The sequence below is a fragment of the Aricia agestis genome, chromosome 1, assembly GCF_905147365.1.
Source record: "Aricia agestis chromosome 1, ilAriAges1.1, whole genome shotgun sequence".
Classification (NCBI taxonomy): domain Eukaryota; kingdom Metazoa; phylum Arthropoda; class Insecta; order Lepidoptera; family Lycaenidae; genus Aricia; species Aricia agestis.
Window position 1 is genome coordinate 14,704,774 of NC_056406.1, and position 18,945 is coordinate 14,723,718.

At 36.5% G+C, this 18,945-nt stretch overlaps 2 protein-coding genes and 1 long non-coding RNA gene across 4 annotated transcripts; 2 read left to right on the top strand and 1 right to left on the bottom strand.

Moving 5' to 3' along the window:
* Nucleotides 1-2,011: 2,011 nt before the first annotated feature.
* On the top strand, nucleotides 2,012-3,179 carry LOC121730388. Of its 2 annotated transcripts, none has more exons than XR_006036107.1 (2): nucleotides 2,012-2,661; nucleotides 2,974-3,179. It is a non-coding gene; the product is annotated as an uncharacterized LOC121730388 (long non-coding RNA). The 2 variants fall into 2 exon arrangements; XR_006036106.1 differs by having other exon boundaries at nucleotides 2,012-2,497.
* Nucleotides 3,180-9,004: 5,825 nt separating this feature from the next.
* On the top strand, nucleotides 9,005-10,165 carry LOC121725459 (probable alpha-aspartyl dipeptidase). Its single transcript, XM_042112466.1, has 3 exons — nucleotides 9,005-9,256; nucleotides 9,351-9,914; nucleotides 10,008-10,165. The coding sequence occupies exons 1-3, from the start codon at nucleotides 9,060-9,062 to the stop codon at nucleotides 10,066-10,068; spliced, it is 822 nt and encodes a 273-aa protein (XP_041968400.1). The 5' UTR covers nucleotides 9,005-9,059; the 3' UTR covers nucleotides 10,069-10,165.
* Nucleotides 10,166-11,718: 1,553 nt separating this feature from the next.
* Nucleotides 11,719-17,927, bottom strand: LOC121726763 (zinc finger CCCH domain-containing protein 13-like). Its single transcript, XM_042114254.1, has 9 exons — nucleotides 17,163-17,927; nucleotides 15,223-16,463; nucleotides 14,975-15,141; nucleotides 14,627-14,708; nucleotides 13,667-13,884; nucleotides 13,487-13,582; nucleotides 13,239-13,353; nucleotides 12,486-12,808; nucleotides 11,719-12,062 (listed from the first exon to the last, which is right to left on the bottom strand). The coding sequence occupies exons 1-9, from the start codon at nucleotides 17,720-17,722 to the stop codon at nucleotides 11,847-11,849; spliced, it is 3,018 nt and encodes a 1,005-aa protein (XP_041970188.1). The 5' UTR covers nucleotides 17,723-17,927; the 3' UTR covers nucleotides 11,719-11,846.
* Nucleotides 17,928-18,945: the final 1,018 nt, after the last annotated feature.

Here is an 18,945-nt window from a genome sequence, read left to right on the forward strand (position 1 = left end):
TGATCATACAGAGGACAGGAAAGAATAATATGATTTAAATCACCCACTTCCAAACCGCAATCGCATGCATCATCGTTGCGAATCCGAATTCTTTTTAAGTGCGCCGGTGTGATGACATGTCCCAACCTCATTCTAATTATAGATGAAGTTGTACTTTTTGATAGCTTTATTTTGAAGAACCAAGGCTTAAACTGAATCTCAGGTTGTATATATTTATAATGAACACCTTTTCTTTGACTACTTACTGCCCAGTCCTTACTCCAATCCAGTTGGAGAAAGTTCTTGGCAAGAGACGGCAAGTCGTGACAATAATTCACATACGGAAACACATCTCCACAAGAAACCGCATCTTTGGCCAGTCTATCTGCCTCCTCATTTCCAAGAATGCCGCAATGACTTGGAATCCAAACAAATGTAACAGACAAATTACTGACAATACATCTGTGCAAAAGGTTTCTGATTTGTATGATTATGGGAAAACATTTTGATCTAAACGTAAATCTACTCAATGCTTGCAGGGCACTCAAAGAGTCAGTAAAAATTACAGTGTTTTTAAGCTTTGCTAGTAATATGTAGTCAACTGCTTTAAAAAGACCAAAGCATTCACCAGTAAATACTGAAGTTTGTGGAGGAAATTTAACTTTTTGAACTATATTGTATTGGAGATGGTAAATACCTACTCCAACACAATTATTATTATCTACTGATATTTTAGAGGCATCCGTGTAAATGTGATGCCAACCATGCCAATTATTCGTTGTTAAATAATTAAAAAAAGGCTTTGCATAATATTTATCAGATTTTTTAATTCCTATGTCAAAGCGGATATCAGGATTTAAAACAAGGGATTCAAAGGATGAGTTAAAAAGCGGGAAAACAGGTAATCTATGTGTAGGGGCATCAAGCGACAAATAACGAATATAGCTATTAACTAAACAAGGGCGAGATTTGTGCAACCAAAATTGATTATTATTTACTAAATCTAACAGTTTTTTTAATTTCGGAATAAGGGGATGGTTTGAAAATTGCAAACAACGAATAAAAAACTTGTCAGCCAGATATTGCCGCCTTAGATAGAGCGGTGGTTCACCGCATTCTACCTGCAATGCATTTATTGGCGATGATGCCATGGCTCCACAAATTATCCTCATAGATTTTGCCTGTATCTTATCCAACTGTTTAAAACCAGCTACGTTACAAGGTTCTAAAAGGAATGTACCATAGTCTAAAACACTTCTTATTAAAGCGTTATACAGCAATTTTAGATTAAACGGGTGAGATCCCCACCACACTCCAGATAAACATCTAATTATGTTTAACGTACGTTCACACTTTGACGCAATATACTCATTATGGGCATTACCATTAAGTTTCGAATCTAAAATTACGCCTAAAAATTTGGCCTCCTTGTCAACTGGAATTTGTAATCCATTATATTTTACCACCACTGGAGGAGGAAAGCGCATACGGGTAAAAAGTACAGCGGAACTCTTCTTAACTGAAAGATCTAATCCATTCTCATCTAACCATACCTTTAGACGTGCTAGGGCTCGCGACAGTCTAATGGAGGCTCTTTCAATAGATTGATCTATTACATAAATTGTTAAATCATCGGCGTATTGCAGAAGATACAATTCACCATCTATATCTGTTAACATAAATGATTCCAAATCTGAAGTCACGCTAGTCACTACATCCTCTATATCTGACGAATAAATATTATACAAAGGAGGACTTATCACTGAGCCTTGGGGCAGCCCTTTATCAACAACCCGCACCTCCGTCGACGTTGTATCTTGTAAAGGCAGAGCAATAAATCTTTCCAATAAAACGTTTATAATAAAATTACTTATAATTTCCGGAACACCTAATAAATCTAACTTTCGTTTGAGAATATCTATCCTTACATTATCATATGCTGCGTTTATGTCCAAAAAAGCTGCTAAAACTGATTTATTTTCTGAAAAAGCAATACGAACGTCAGTGATAAAAAGAGCTAAATTATCTATAGTACCTTTTCCTTTACGGAATCCATATTGACTTTTGGCAAGAAGTTTATATTTTTCAATATGCCACTCCAGACGGTTCTTTACGAGATGCTCTGCAATCTTTAATAACACTGATGATAAGACTATGGGGCGATAGGAAGAAGCTGAAGACGGAGGTTTTCCAGGTTTTAAAATGGGAATAACCTTTTGTGTTTTCCATGAATTTGGAATATTACCCGTTATTAACATTAAATTAACCAAATCCAAATAATAATTTAAAATTTCATCTGAAGCGTGTTTAAAAAAAGAGTATGGGATACCATCGATGCCCGGAGCCGAGTCTTTTAAATTTGCAACAACACCTTTTAACTCTTGAAGAGTAAAAAGCGAGTTAAGATCTTTAAGGCTAACTTCACCTAAAGGTGATGGACGGAGAAATGATACAGAAGGAGGTGCTAATCTATTTAAAAAATCGTTGGCTAAAGAGTCTGGCATAGGATGAAAAGGAGGTTTATATGCTGACCTGTACCTTTTAATATTATTCCAAACTATAGAGGCGTGTGTGTCCGGACAGATAGATTCACAAAACTTTTTCCAGCTTGCAGACTTCTTTTTCTTAAATATTTTTTTTGCATCGTTAACAGACTTACAATAAATATCGTAGTTTTCAAAGGTAGAATTATTATTATATTCTCTTTCAGCCTGTTTTCTTTTATATATAGCGACTGAACAGTCATTATCCCACCAAGGAGGTGATGGAATGTAGCATTTAGGTGTTTTCTTAATAGGAAGAGTTTCATCAGCTGATTCGATCAAAGCAGATGCTAGAGCATCAGCGCAAACAGATTCATTACCTGGTGATATACTAGGAAGATTGGGTAGTTTATTTTTTAGTGTATGATAAAACTTTTCCCATTCTGCATTTTTTAAGTTATATTTTAATGATGATGAATTAGTAGGATGATTTTGCTTTTTATTTTTACAGGGGAGAGACAGAAGAATAGGGAAGTGATCACTACCGTGACTAGATGATAGAACTGACCAGTGTAAAAGAGAAGATAAATTTGAAGTACAAATAGACAAATCAGGGGCACTATAACCCTCATTAGGTGCAGTTTGCCGTGTTGGGAACCCTGTGTTGAGAATACATAACTTATGGAAATCTAATAAATCTAGTACTTCAAAACCCCACTGATTGTTATTACTACTACCCCATGACAAATGTTGGGCATTAAAATCCCCAAGTATTACAAAAGGTTTTGGCAAAAGACTAATTATGTTCTTAATTTCTAAAAATATTGAATAGGATGGATGTGGAATATACAATGAGACAAAACAGATGTTATTTACAGATGCTGCTATTATAGAAATATTTGGATTATGTGATGGAAGAGAAATATGTACAAATGAATGACGATGATTGATGAGTAAGGCAGCACCGCCATACCCATCAGATCTGTCCTCTCTTAAACAAGCATAGCCAGGAATCTTAAAAAGAGATTCTGGCTTAAGCCATGTTTCTTGGAGAGCAAAGATAAGAGGGTGATATTTGTTTATTAAATAAATGATTTCATTTTTTTTGCTGACTGCACTGCGACAATTCCACTGGATTAGATAATCCATAGTGGGAGTTAATTTTAGGTGAGTTACTAACAGAGGCTACGTTGGACGGTGAAACTGATGACGGTAAAATATTTGACTGAGTAAGATAATTAATTATAGCTGTAATTAATTCGGGCACTGAAATATTATTATTATCACCATTTGTAGGCAAAGCAGTGCCATTTGAACCCGATGGGGGACTGTAATCTTTAATTAAGTTAAAATGAGCAGTTTTATCATACCCACCTACTGACTTTGGTGGTGTTCTAGGTTGTCGGAAGACTGTTTTTTTATATGACTCTGTGGTTGTCCTCTTTGCAGTGTTTTTGGTGACCGATGAGAAATGTTGTTTTTGAGAGTCTATAAATGAAGGGGATGGACTAGAAGAGGTTAAAACTGTTGAGTATAATTTAGAAATAGGAGGGTGGAGTTTTGATGCTTCGGCATAGGATAAGTTTTTGTGAGCCATGGACTCTTTAATTAATTTTTGTCGTTGGAACTCAGGGCAATTCTTACTTGTGGCTATATGGGAAGCTTGGCAAAGGCAACAGAAAACAGAATCTTCATCTACAGAACATTTCTCACCAGAATGACTCTGACCACAACGGAAACATCTGGGGGTTGATCTGCACTGTGACTTAACATGCCCATACCTGCAGCAATTGTAACACTGTATGGTGGGATAGATGTACAAGTCAACAGGCAAGGAGTTATAACACATAAAAATTCTTTTTGGTAATACTTGGCCATCAAATGTAAAAACAACTGACTCTGTATTTACAAACTGTACAGTATTATTTACAATGTTTTTTTTCTTTAAGCGTCTTACTTTCAAAATGTCCCCACAACCATATGGTAAAGTAATATTGGCCAAAATGTCATCATCAGACCAATCGGCTGGAATACCTCTAACCAAGCCAACACGACTAACTTGAAAAGATGGAAGAAAAACTTTATAGTTCTGTTTTAGATTCTCATTAGTAATAAAATTATTTGCATCAGAAAATACAGAGAAAGATAATGACAATCTATTCCTGCCAATTCTCTTAAGGCTACCGTTTTCTATATTCTTAATATTATGGTTTTTAAGGAAGCGACCAAATTCGACGGGATGTAAAGTGCAGTTTCCATTAGGAGATGATATTTCTTTTTGCACATGTACTACATAAGGTGTAGAGTCAGTGTCCGTGTACAACAAACGACTAACACGAGGATTCACCAAGCCCTGATGTTTTTCAATGACGCCAGCTGTATGTACTTCTTGGATATTATTCAGGTTTTCTTTATTTTCCGTGTCACTCAAGCACATACAGTTGATGTCAGGTTTTGTTTTGTCAGGATTTTTCCTAATCTTTTTATTGCATTTTCTGCATACTCGCCTAGATGAGGCAGGGCGTTTGCGGTTTGTAGATTTATTATTAACGGACGAATCTGTGTCCATACTTGAGTCATTTACATTTTCAGTAGTATGAATAGTAATAAATTGGCCAACAGGGGGGCCTTCCAGCCCCCCTGGGTCCTCATCCATATTTACAGAATATATACAAAAAACTTACCAAATAGTATGCACAAATAAAAATAAAAACTAAAAGAAACTAATAATAAGATAAAAAGAAAACTAACTAACGAAGATATTTACAATAAATAAAACAAAAATTAAAAATTTCCAGAAAACACGACCGCCCTTTTCGAAGATTCCCGCGCTTTTTCTCTATGGCATATTTTATCGACAAATTTGGTGTTTGGCCTCAAATTTTTTCTCTCTCTCACGGTTGTAAAATGGCAGCAATTTTAGTTTTTCTCGGGCTTTCACGCTAATCTGACCAGTGCTTCTCATGTAAATATCCTATGAAGATAAAAAAGGTCTCATTTGATAGCTAAACTTGTGGACTACGCTTACTCAGGCAATATATTATAAATTTCGTGGAATTAAACATAGAAAAACCAAAGTTTAAGAAAAAAAATTGTGTATTTTTTAATTAATAGCTTTTTTTAAAAAATCTAGCACATTAAACTGGTCCTTTTTTGTTTTAAAAAGATAGAGGAGGTTTTTATCTTAAATAAATTCTTTATTTCAATTCTCTAAGTCAGATAGTTTAGAAGTTATAACGATTTTCCTATGAAGTATTGGTCAGATTAGTATGAACGCAGAGAAAAATTTTTTTTTCAACCGTTAGAGAAAAAAAATCGAACTCATTATTTATGGCATATTTTAGTGAGAAATTGGCTTTCAAATATATTTTTTCTCTAACTTTTGAAAAAAAAATCTCTGGCTTCATACTAATTCTCTCTCTCACGGTTGTAAAATGGCAGCCATTTTAGTTTTTCCCAGGCTTTCACACTAATCTGACCAGGTACTTCTCATGTAAATATCCTATGAAGATAAAAAAGGTCTCATTTTGATAGCTAAACTTGTGGACTACGCTTACACGCGAAATTTATAACATATTGCCATGTTATAAATTTCGTGGAATCTATACTAATATTATAAATGCGAAACTATCTCTGTCTGTCTGTTGTTGTCTGTCTGTCTCGCTTTCACGCCGAAACTACTGAACCGATTGTAATGAAATTTTGTACACAGATAGTCTAAAGCCTGAGAAAGGACATAGGCTACTTTTTAACTGGTAAAAGGGGTTGTAAGGGGGTGAAAATGCGTAAATTTGTCCAAATTAAGTTAGTTCCAAAAACTCATAACAGATGGCGCCAAAAGTCGCCTAGATCGCGCTATCGCTTGCTCATAGGTATTTCTATAAGAGGTGGTACCATATTAAATTAGGTTTTTCGATTCTTTCGATTGTTATTCACGTTATTAATTAATAACTCACCTACCAACATAGATATCAGAAACAATAGCGCCAAAACTACTGAACCGATTGTAATGAAATTTTGTACATCTGGATAGTCTAAAGCCTGAGAAAGGACATAGGCTACTTTTTAACTGGAAAAGGGGTTATAAGGGGGTGAAAATGCGTAAATTTGTTCAAATTAAGTTAGTTCCAAAAACTCATAACAGATGGCGCCAAAAGTCGCCTAGATCGCGCTATCGCTTGCTTATAGCATAGAGTAATAAATATACGGTCTCTGCTTATAGCATAGCTTATAGGTATTTCTATAAGAGGTGGTACCATATTGAATTAGGTTTTCCGATTCTTTCGATTGTTATACACGTTATTAATTAATAACTCACCTACCAACATAGATATCAGAAACATTAAACAACAGCCTACCAATAATAAATACTAAATAGTTTATGGGTAAAGCTAAAGTTGTATAATGCAGCTAAGTTGTGTAAAGCTAAATAAGCTTTTATAAATTTGGTATAAAAAAGTTTAATTAAAAAAAAAGTGCACACTGCACAGCTGTTTTGGGTATTTTGATCTTTGAGGCGATTCTATAACAAAGCAAATACGAAAAAGTTTCGGCTAAATGGCCAGGTCCGATTTATAAACTTATTTCAGTGTTAGATAGCTCATTTATCGAATAAGTCTATAAAGGCTATATAATATCACGCTAAGACTATAAATACGACCGAAGAAACTCAGGAAAATGTGGTAAAAACGGGGGAAATATCAGAAAGGGTTTATCTCACGAACTACTAAAGCAATTTTTATGGCAATATTTGGCACAGATATAGAGTAGACCACGTGAAGGGAGTATAGCTATTTTTATGGAAAATGTACGGTTTCCGTAAAATTCCTAAATCCTAATTTACGGGGGCGAAGCCGCGCGGGAGTCGGGACATCTAGTATTATTATAAATGCGAAAGTGTACCTATCTATCTGTACGTATGTATCTACTTTGGCAAAAGCTCCTACAGTGTAGTATACCTGACCAAACTGTGAATCTGTTGAGATACTGGTACGGAAACCAAAAAAAATTGTGAAATAGGGCGACACAACATCGAATGATTTTAAAATAGAGTGTGGGGTGCGCCAAGGAGGATTGACCTCTCCGCACCTGTTTAGCCTGTACGTCAATGGTCTGATTGAGGAGCTCAGAGGCACCCGTGTGGGTTGCCACATAGGTACGATATGCATTAATAATTTGAGCTATGCTGATGATATGGTGCTTCTGAGCCACTCAATCAGAGGCTTAAGACGGCTTCTCGGCATTTGTGAGACCTATGCTAGAAACCATGGTCTCAAATACAATGTTGCTAAGACGCAGATGATGGTGTTTAAGGCTGACAAGGGTCCCACCGGTTTATTTAGATGGAGAAGTAGTGCAGCGAGTCGACGCAGCATGTTTGCCGACGCCAGAGTTCCCGATTACTTAGCTGTTATCAGATCACCACTTTTGTGAGTATAGTACCAAATTAGGATGACACTCTGTACGCCAAAAGAAAAATTTTGAAAATCGGTTCCCAAACGGCGGAGTAATCGTTGAATATAAAAAAAAACGAACATAACAACTCCCCCATTTTGAAAGTCAGTTAAAATTGTAGCCTATGTGTTATTCTGATGTACTTATAAGCTATATTATTGTAAAGTTTCATTAAGATACATTCAGTAGTTTTTGCGTGAAAGAGTAACAAACATCCATACATCCAAACAAACTTTCGCCTTTATAATATTATAATAAAGTAAACTAGCTAGTTTACTAGAATACCGAGCAAAGCTCGGTCAAATAGCTATTTGACCGAGCTTTGCTCGGTATTCGATAAAACACGAATAAAATGACATTTTCTAAAAATGATTCCTAGCTAGATCGATTTATCGCCCCCGAAACAGTAGCTAGGGGGGGGCATCGTGGGGCAATGCCCTACCTTAAAATCATAATGCCCTACCTTAAAAATACCAAAAAACCCAAGAAAATCAATCAATTATGATTTTTTTTTACTTCTGCCCTACCTGTCACCAATGCTGCCCTACCTCAAATCTGACTTTAGCTACAGCCCTGCCCCGAAACCCCCTATATACCTACTAAATTTCATGAAAATCGTTGGAGCCGATTCCGAGATTCCAATTATATATATATATATATATATATATATATATATATATATATATATATATATATATATATATATATATATATATATATATATATATATACAAGAATTGCTCGTTTAAATATATAAGATAAGATAAAGTAATAAAGTATATAAAGTAATAAAGTAAGTATATAAAGTATAAAGTAATAAAGTAGGCGTCGCGCACGGTTCGCGCGCGAGTGGGGATGCGGTCGGGGAACCAGCCGCGAAGTGCGAAAAATATGCAAACCGGATCCACACTCACGTTTCGCGTAAATTCCGCGGCGTGGGGATGGGGCCTTATATTTTAAAAACATTTATTATGGGCGAAAAGTTCTGCTTCAGTGTCAGTAAAAAGAAACATTTAAAAGAATATAATCTCATGTGTCAAACTGACGTTCAATCAAGAAGAAGAAGTTTCTATGTTTATATAGGTACATAGAAATTTATAGTAAAATTCAACTCTGATTTCTTTATTTCTAGTGTATTATGTGATGAGTCATTCGATATCTTATCTTGCATTGAATTTATTAAAGTGTACCAGAAACATTCACTTAGGAACACGAACTTTTACTAATATTAATGTAACAATGGAACCAAATCCTCAAGCACTGCTCCTGTCGTCTTCAAATTGTTTTGGATTTAATTTATTGGAATTCGCTAAAAAAGATATTAGTGAAGTTTTAGAAAAGCAAGTATTTTGTAATTAGAATTTATTTTCAGTCTTGTTATCATAATTTTATCTTTTTACTAACATATTATTTAAACGTTCATATTATCTTTAGGAATGCCATAAGTGAGATTATATTTATTCCCTATGCTCAGAATGATTACGAAAAATATACAAAAACTATACAGTCCGCCATGGTTCCTTGGGGCTTCACTGTGAAAGGTATTCAAGAATTTCCTGATCCTAATACTGCTATCAATTCTGCTAAAGCAATCTTTATCGGTGGTGGAAACACATTTCTTCTTTTGAAGAGGCTATACGAAAATAATTTAGTTGAACAAATTCGGAAAAGAGTAATGTATGAAAACTTAATTTATATTGGAAGCAGTGCAGGAACCAATGTAGCAACAAAAAGTATACACACTACCAATGATATGCCTATAGTCTATCCGCCTACATTTGATGCCATATCATTAATACCATTCAATATAAACCCTCATTATATTGAAAAACCAGATTTAGACAAACATAGAGGAGAAACGAGGGATCAAAGAATAGGAGAATTTTTACAGATGCCTCATGCTAATTATGTTCTTGGTTTAAAGGAAGGCTCTATTTTACATGTCAATAAAAATTTGTTAATCATAAAAGGTGTTGCTGGAGCTGTATTATTCAAAAAGTAAGAACACTCATTAAACTATTTTATACACTACACTTAAAATAATAATGTTATATTGTAAATAAAATAACATTTGTTTCCATTAATTTATAGGGGACAAGACAAATGTGAAATACCTGTTGGAGAAGATGTCTCCTACTTATTACATGAATGAATTCCTAATTGGACGACCCAGTTATATCAACTTATTCAAAAAATGAAGGAGCTGGATTGAAACCCGAAAAATAATATAATAAAATATGTATATTTTTAATTTGATTTCATCGAATTAAAAAATATTTTAAAGTAATTTTTAACTAAAAACCTTCAATAGTTATAGAGTTTAAATGTTATGCATAATATTATAATTTTATACAAAACAAAGATAATTAATAAAAAGATTACTTATTGTTCAAAAATTTATTTCCACTTACATATTATGTTCTGACTTACATAGCACATTCAAGGATCATTCTAAAATTAGATCTTATTGTAAATGCATTACTTGTCTACTTTTTATTTACTTCAAGCACCTATAAATTCATTTAATACTCTTGTGACAAAGACAAGAACATGCTGACAAATACTTAGCTTCTACTGTTTTACAATAGACTACTTCGTTCGGCATCTTGAATATTTTTGGGTCAATTTTCCCAATTTTACCAATGCCCGTTATGTGCCGTTAGTATGTTAATTATTTTGAGTAATATCATAATAATATTATTATCTACTCTTTCATCAGTATAAAATAACAAGTTTTACTCAATAGTTAATAATTCATACAAGCATTGTGAAAATTGTCCCCTTATAGAAAAATAATTATATATTAAAAATCAACTTTGGAAGTAAATGAAAATGGGTGCATTAAAGTTTCTACTCTGATCTAAAATTACGTGATTAGTCAACACTGTAATGATTAAAAGATCTTTTGATAGTCCTTACACTACCTCTACATCCATCCATCTTCCTGAAACTATTACTAGTGTTAATTTTAACATTTGGCACCAAAAAAAATTTCTTGTTACTATCACTGCTAGCGTGTTTACACACGCGCCGCAGCGGCAGCACCACCGCTGCTTACTCATCCTTGTACCCTTTTCACACGGCAACGCCGCGGCGGCTGCGATTTATTACCGCGGCGGCGAAAAACGCTGCCGCTGTGGCGTCTTGTGTAAACACGCTTAGGCTTCTTACAGACGAACGGCACGCACGTGTCGGCGGCAGTCTACGGCACGTGTCGGCGGCAGTCGACGGCAGCCGTTGACAGTTTATGACCCTTGCAGGGGGCCTACCACGACCTTTCCCAAAACTATCATGTTTCCAGAACACTTTGTTGTAAGATTACAATAACATTACTTTTTTAAGATTGCTAGCTTGACGTTAAAGTAATATTGCTTATCTGTCAAACGGTGTCGCTTAGTATCTAGGTGTTGGTAGGCCCCCAGGTGTGACGTACCGCCTAAAGGTAAGCGTCCGTCCACAGGTTGGTATCGTACGCAACGGAAATCTCGCATCAAACGGATATTTTTTTCACAGTACGTCCGCTGAATCGGCAGCGTACGGATTACCGACTAGCCTAGTAAATGAATGCTCAATGTGGATGGAAAAGTCGAAAGCAGAAATTTTTACTTAGGAATTTTGTTTGGACTAATTTGAAGATAAACATACTGGCTAGCGGTTCTGTACGCTGCCGATACAGTGGATGTACTATACAAAAATTATCCGTTTGATGCGAGAGGTACGTTGCGTACGATACCGACCTGTGGACGTTTACCTTTACGCGGTACGTCACAACTGCAAGCGTTTTAAACTGTCGACGGCTGCCGCCGACACGTGCCATTGTCTGCCGTCGACTGCCGCCGACGCGTGCCTCCGACAATATTTTAAGTTCTTGAAATTGGATTAATAGATATTTTATTGAGAAACCCTATTAGTGGTTTACTTTAGTGTTCGTCAGCCTGACACGGGTTCCTGCATGAGCAGAGCTCGCGCGGCTCGGAACAGGGCGGGCTGTGGTGCGACTCTGGACTGGCCGGAGCGCTCAGCTAATGGTAGGTGGCAGAGGTAGCGACGCAGGGCTAGGTCGCGCCTAGCACTCAGACCTCGAGTTATTTCACAACCCGACCCGAACAGCGCAGCACGTTGTCTCTTACGTTTCTCTGTTGCAACCTTAAATGTTAAATAGTAAATTTAGTAAACAGTATAATCTATACCAATATTATAAAGCGGAAGAGTTTGTTAGTTTGTTTGTTTGAACGCGCTAATCTCAGGAACTACTGGTCCGATTTGAAAAATTCTTTCAGTGTTAGATAGCCCATTTATCGAGGAAGGCTATAGGCTATATTTTATCACGCTAAGACTAATAGGAGCGAGGAAATAGAGAAAAATGTGGAAAAATCGGGGGAAATTATTTGAAAGGGCTTATCTCACGAACTACTAGAGCATTTTTTCTGTTATATGGATCAGACACGAAGTAGACCACGTGAAGGTTCATAGGCTTTTTTGTGGACTAATTTTTCTGTAAAATATCTAATTTACGCGCGGATCGTCTGGTTTATAATAAATTTTATTATATTTTTCCATTTGTTATACCTGTATGGTTGCTACTGGATGCAAGGATTCAATATCGACTGGAGCTACAGTCTTTTCAGTTTCCTCAGTTCCGTTTTGTATCGGAGACTTGTCTTCGTCGTTAGCCTTCGATGCCTTCTCTGATGCGATTGATTCCGCATTCTTCTTCAGAATTTCCTCGACAGTTTCCTTGCTGGCCATTTCGAGGGATAAACCGAGGCGAGTCAGAACTCTTTCTGGTCGCCATCTGTCCCTAGCGCCGCTGGACGGTGGCACCTGTTCTCGACGACGGACGTCGGCCACGAGACTCGCCCAGTCCACACCTAAAGCATCTCCTAGTCCAGCTACATCACAAATAAAAAATAAAATTAGTAAAAATATAAAATGGGGGGAGTAGACAGTTAAAACTACATGGGTGTGGTAGAGTGTGGTCTCTCAACATTGGTCCATGATTGAAAATTATGAGACAATTAATAATTTGTCATACAATTATTATGCCTATGGCGCGAAATCAATTATTTGTCTAAACACACTAGGCTGAATTACGCCGGCGTAATTTCCGGCGCAAATGTCAAACGCATACAAAATACGGACGGAACGCGACGTAATAGTGTGTCACCCCTCCCGTTCGGCCCGTATTTTGTATGCATTTGAAATGCGGCGTAAACGCGGTGGAATTTACGCCGGCATAATTCAGCCTAGTGTGTTTAAACACATAGACTACTAATACGCATTTCCAAGAACATTCGAAATTTTTAATAGAAGATAACATACCACGTGTTCTTTCCTCCTCCAATTCACCATCAGATATTTCCTCAAAGTCCAAGTTACCCTCTTCGTCGTCTTTTCCCTCTTGGGATTCCTTCTCCTCACCAGCAACACTGGTATCCTAAAATATATTTAGGTATTATTTATTAGTTTTCATTTTACTCCCGCCATAGTTTATAGTAGCATCAAATAGTAGCAGTATTAAAATATACCTCTGACCATAATAAGGACAAAAAAATATTTGAAATATTTACCTGTGTAGATTCCTTTTCAGATGCCTCTAATTTATTATTAGCAACATCAGGAGTCGGTTCTTGTTGGCTGTCGTCATCCATATTTTGGTCAGCCATCTGTAAAGGAAAGAAAAAGACTAACAAGACAAAATTGAGTCCTAACTAAATTAGCAAGTTTCAAATGACATAAACCTTACTTACATCTTCTCTTTCAAGAATATCATCAGGATCGTCGCTTATTTCGCTCAAATCGTCCGGGATAGGTTTGTCCTCCTCATCTTGATCTTCAGACATCGTGGCGTTATGGGTTGCGGATGGAGCTTCCTTTGTGCTTGTGTCTTGGCTTTCATTTCTAGGAGCCCGCCTTTTATTACCCTCACTTCTATTATGGTCGAGTCGTCCACCGCGCCCGTAGTCATCTGTGTACAAATTGAACATGTGCCTCTTTAATTGAAAAATGTTAAAAATATTTAAGTGGGCGCCTAGACCTACAATAATATTGAACAATATCACGTATTGCGTAATATTATTGTCCGTCTAGGGTTGATATTGAACACCGTACCCCAGTCGGTAAAATTGTTTAGAACAAGACTAAAAATTTAATTTATAGTTCCCCATAATTCCGTTGTGTGGAAAAAGAAAATACCCAAACGACGATTACAACTTTAACAACTTTTTGAATCGTTATATTTCAATTACTTTTTAACAAAAAATTTAAACCGACTTCCAAGGTAAAAACAATAATTATTCTTAAAAATATGATCTAAAAAGTATGAAATAATTCTTATTCTTTATTGGTGCCTTTTTCGGACTTCGACTTAACCTCAACCTGTACTCAATTTTCATTCTTTTGAAGTCGATACCAGCCCAGAACTGAGAGAAACTTGGACGGTACCGACATTTCAGGCATTTTTATGAAAAAACTTACCGTTTTGCTAAAATCGTGAAAAACAATTTTTTCCACACAGGGGAACTAAGGGGAACTTTCATATATCATTCTAAACAATATTACCGATTTCCATCTTGCTGCGAATTTATGCAACCTCAAATGTCTAACTTGACTGGGCTATGGGTTCAATCAAATTAAAGCGTGATATTGACAATAAAATTGCTTGTGTAGACAGCCGCTTAGTAGATTACTGGGCAGTCTAAACTTCTTACCTCGTGTACGACCACGGTGAGGCCCATGTCCGCGATGGTGCCAACCCTCTGCATCAGGGTCCTTATCGCCCCAATCGCCCATCTATAATATAATTATGTATTAATATTATCAATTAAAAATAAAATATTATATCTTTCAATAACTAAAGTAAGTATAAGCCATACCAAAATGAGGATAAGGGCATCCAAGGAAAATGTGGGATAGGATATGACAGGCAATGGGAAAATATATTTTGCGATAGTCAATTAGTTCGTTCCAGTATATGTAATGGTATGCCTATGGAAAAGAAAGTATTATTTAATAAAGCACATATTATAATTTTAAAAAAGCTTAATATTTTATTTTACCTGAGGATCGTGCATGGGCCAGTTACGGTCGCGACCCCATTCTCCTGGACCACGGTAATCGTCGTTGTCCCAATCCTTGTGTCCGTGAATATAACCCCTTTCATGATCCATTGAACCAGCTCGACCCTCCCACGAATGATTGCGATGAGGTCGTCGGTCGTCGTAGCCTACAGAGAGCGAAAAAAATATTTTGGATATGACGTAACATCCATCTAGTAACAAAACTTCATTCATTTAAGTTAACATACCCATATCAACAGCCCGTGGATCCATTTCACCATACATCCTATCATCATCATCTGGATAACCTCTTGATGGGCCAGGCATGTCGTATCCCTCATAATGTCGGTCTCTTCCTGGAAGATTATACCCCGGTGATCTATCGTCATCTCTGGGACCGCCATCGTAATGATCATCCCTTTCATATAGATCTATGCTGCGTCCGCGATCATATTGACGATCCAGGCCAATTTCGTAGTCACCTGTATCCCTATCTAAGCTACCAATTCTTTCTTTCTTGCTAGATCGTCCTCTCTCTAACCTATCCTGTTTTCGTCCACCTCTTTCAGAATGAGTATCTTGGCGATCCTTAGAAGTGGTTAAAGTTTTATCTGTCTCTAATGTCTTATTAGAAATAGCCGCAAGTGCTGCTAAACGTTCTTCTGGACGCGGAAGCAACCTTTGCATAGGTTTGTTTGGTTTCTCTAAGCCCTTGTCTGAGCCACTTCTACCACCCAAGCCCCTGTCTCGCCCCCTTCTTTTGTCATCTCTTTTGTCTTTATTTCTATCCCGTCCCCTATCTTTTCTATCATGCCTATCTTTATCATCGTGTTTATCTTTTTTTCTCTCAGAAGATCGATCTTTATGTTCTCGTCCTCTGTCTCTGTCGCGACTTATTGATCTTTTCCGGTGACGTTCGAGACTTGTATCCCTTCTTCCTTGTTTTTTCGGTGACACGGGTCGACTTCTCTCTGAGCTATCCTTCCTTCGTGGATCTTTAGAGTTGGAGCTGTGGCGCCTTGGAGACCTAGATCTACCTTTTTTAGGTGAACGACTACGAGCCCTTAGACGATCTCTGTCTTTGTCACGATCTTTGTCGCGTTCTTTATCCTTATCTTTACCCCTATCCCTATCTTTTTCTTTACTAACTGAAGGACTTCTATTTCTATCCCTTCTTTGAGGTGATTTAGCACTTTTTGTTGTGCTTTTTGATGATATGGCTTTTGATGTTATTGGTGGAGTTCCACCAGATTTTTTGGCTGGTGATATAGATTTTTTAGTAACAGATTTTGTTAAAGGCTTTTTCTTTCCACTGTCATGCTTTTTTAAAGACTTATCATCTTTTTTCACTGCAACCTTCTTTGCTTCACTTTTATCATGTTTAAGTGTATCTGCTTTAAAAGCTTTTTTTTTCACAGGTACATCTCCATCTGAAGAGGAACTAGAATTCCTTTTCAATTTTGTTTTCTTTAATCTCCTTTTTGCATCTCTAATCAGAGGGATAAAATATCATATTATTATTAGATAAATAACTGCATAATATTATAAGAAAGTAATAAGAAGTCTAAGTGACCTATCAGACAGAGAATGGTCAAGTGTCTTGCATTAACATTCTATGTTTGAGAGGTCAGTCACACAAGAGCAATTCTGATACGGTCAGAACACCCCCTGTGTGAGTAACTGTCTATTTAAAATTAAAATAATACAACACAAACAACGCAAATGCAGTTCTCACAAAATGTGACCAACTGCAACAGGGAGGGAGGGGTCTAAAATTCATGAAAATCGTGTGACGTACAGGTCCAGAAACAGTGCCGTAAATGTGCGGGGCCACCGGTGCCCAGGCACAGGGCGTAGACTCTGGGGGGGCGCAAAAATGGCCATGGGCGTACCCAGGTTCTGGACCTGAGGGGAGCAAATTACTCAGGTTCTGGGCCAGGGGGGGGGGGGGGGGGGGCAAATCAGACTTTTTATAAGCTAGGTGTTTATATAGAATAAAAAATTATAAATTTTTAGTTGTAAATATATTGTATTGCAAACAAATGGCAAAAATTAGGTTTCTTAATTTTTAAAGATAAAAGTACTAGATAATATACTTAGTAGGGTCATCAACATGATCCAGGGGGGGCAGCTACCCCCCCATGTTTCAACCATGAGGCAGCCAAAAACAGTAGAATAAAATGTATACCTGCCAGATGAAGATGACGAAGAACTTCCATCAGAAGATGATGAAGAAATACTTGAAGAACTAGAACTTCTAGAGGAAGAGGAACTTGACACAGTCTTTTTCTTATCTTTCCTCATATCCTTGCTTGAATCCATTTTCAACTGTAATTCTAATTCTCTTTGTAACTGCTGCCTCCTTTTTTCGAGCACATCAGTGTCAGCATATTCTAAGTCATTTTGATCCCAGTTATCAATCTCACCATCAGGACTACGTCCCGTTCTTACCACCACAGTAGAATGTAGTCTGTTTTTACCATCATCTTTAACTGTACGTTTCGGTTCAGTATCTTTATTTGCTGCACGCTGTTTAGATGGACTTATTAAAGTATGACTACTGGCAAACTTGCAGTTTTTACCATAAGCGCAAGTACCGTGTTGTGCCCACTGCCTACAACACTCGGCTGCTTTTTTCGTGTTTGACGACTTTTTTGTACCTAGACGTTCAAATACACTTGGTCTATTCGCTAAATCTTTAGATTTCGGTAGCTCAACAGTAATTTTTCTCTTTCCTTGTTTTGACATTATAAATGAAAAACATTAGTCCTATTAATCACTTTATTTTTAAATGAAAATGCATTCTGCAGAACTATCTCATAGTGTACATAGTACAACAAAGTCACTGAGAGTTTCATTAATTATTTTTATTTTAAAAATCTTAAAACTGGAATGTACCGTAGTCGTTTTAGCAAATAATCAACAGCATTCCACCATCACACCAACACCACCATTTTCATTTTATCATTTACACCACAGATCAGACATTAGTTACTACGTAAATACACAGATTACTAGTAAGTAGTAGGTATATATATATTTTTTTTTCTTGGCAACTTGACACAATTTTGCGTATGTTGTGCCACAGACAGGTAAAAGGTAAGGAACTAGCGGAAGGATTAACAGAAACGGAATTTGGAAAAGTTAACTAATATAGTTTTTTTAATACAACATAAATTTAAAAAAACAAAAGAGTAATAATATAATACAACTTAAAAATTAAATATTAATATTATTTAAAGATAAGTAATTACTTAAACAAATATATACATATAACCACGGACGTAAAATATAACTTAGCAATATATTTACAGAAGTAGGAAATGGGATAGGTATAGATGATAAACTGTTACTGCCGATCCACACTCGCGCGCGACAGCGCGCCACGGGTTGCGCATTCTGCCAAATTTACTGATCCACACTCGCAAAGTTCGCGACATGTTCGCAATGTTGTCACTTTTTAATTTCTTCACTTTCTTGACGCACTATAGTTTGCGCTCTTGAGCCGTATTTATCTTACTTTATATTATAAACTAGATGTCCCGCGCGGCTTCGTTCGCGTAAATTATTAGGAATTTTACGGAAATCGTATATTTTTTTGCAACAAAATAGCTTATCTCTCTTCACGTAGTCTACTCTATATCTTTGCCAAATAACATACAAAATTGCTTTATTACTTCGTGAGATAAACCCTTGCTAATAATTTTCCGTTTTAACCACATTTCCTGTTTCTTCGGTCCTATTAGTTTGCGTGATAAAAAAGCCTTCTTTGATAAATGAGCTATCTAACACTAAAATATTTTTTATCGGACCTATAGTTCCTGTGATTAACGTGTTCAATCAAACAAATAAATATTTTTTAAATCGCTTGACAAAATCGAATCTTGATGACGTGACGAAATGACTATGAAAAGTACCAATGGGTCATAAATTCATAATAGACTCATAGTCATGGGATGCATATAACTTTA

What these genes read in the sequence shown, in the direction of transcription:
- LOC121725459 (XM_042112466.1), top strand. Translation starts at nt 9,060, where the DNA reads ATGAGTCATTCGATATCTTATCTTGCATTGAATTTATTAAAGTGTACC. An exon ending in ATTAGTGAAGTTTTAGAAAA is followed by an intron (nt 9,257 to 9,350) that starts GCAAGTATTTTG and finishes TATTATCTTTAG; the next exon opens with GAATGCCATAAGTGAGATTA. An exon ending in GGAGCTGTATTATTCAAAAA is followed by an intron (nt 9,915 to 10,007) that starts GTAAGAACACTC and finishes ATTAATTTATAG; the next exon opens with GGGACAAGACAAATGTGAAA.
- LOC121726763 (XM_042114254.1), bottom strand. Translation starts at nt 17,722, where the DNA reads ATGTCAAAACAAGGAAAGAGAAAAATTACTGTTGAGCTACCGAAATCT. An exon ending in TCACCGTGGTCGTACACGAG is followed by an intron (nt 13,885 to 14,626) that starts GTAAGAAGTTTA and finishes ATTTGTACACAG; the next exon opens with ATGACTACGGGCGCGGTGGA. An exon ending in CTGAAAAGGAATCTACACAG is followed by an intron (nt 13,354 to 13,486) that starts GTAAATATTTCA and finishes AATATATTTTAG; the next exon opens with GATACCAGTGTTGCTGGTGA.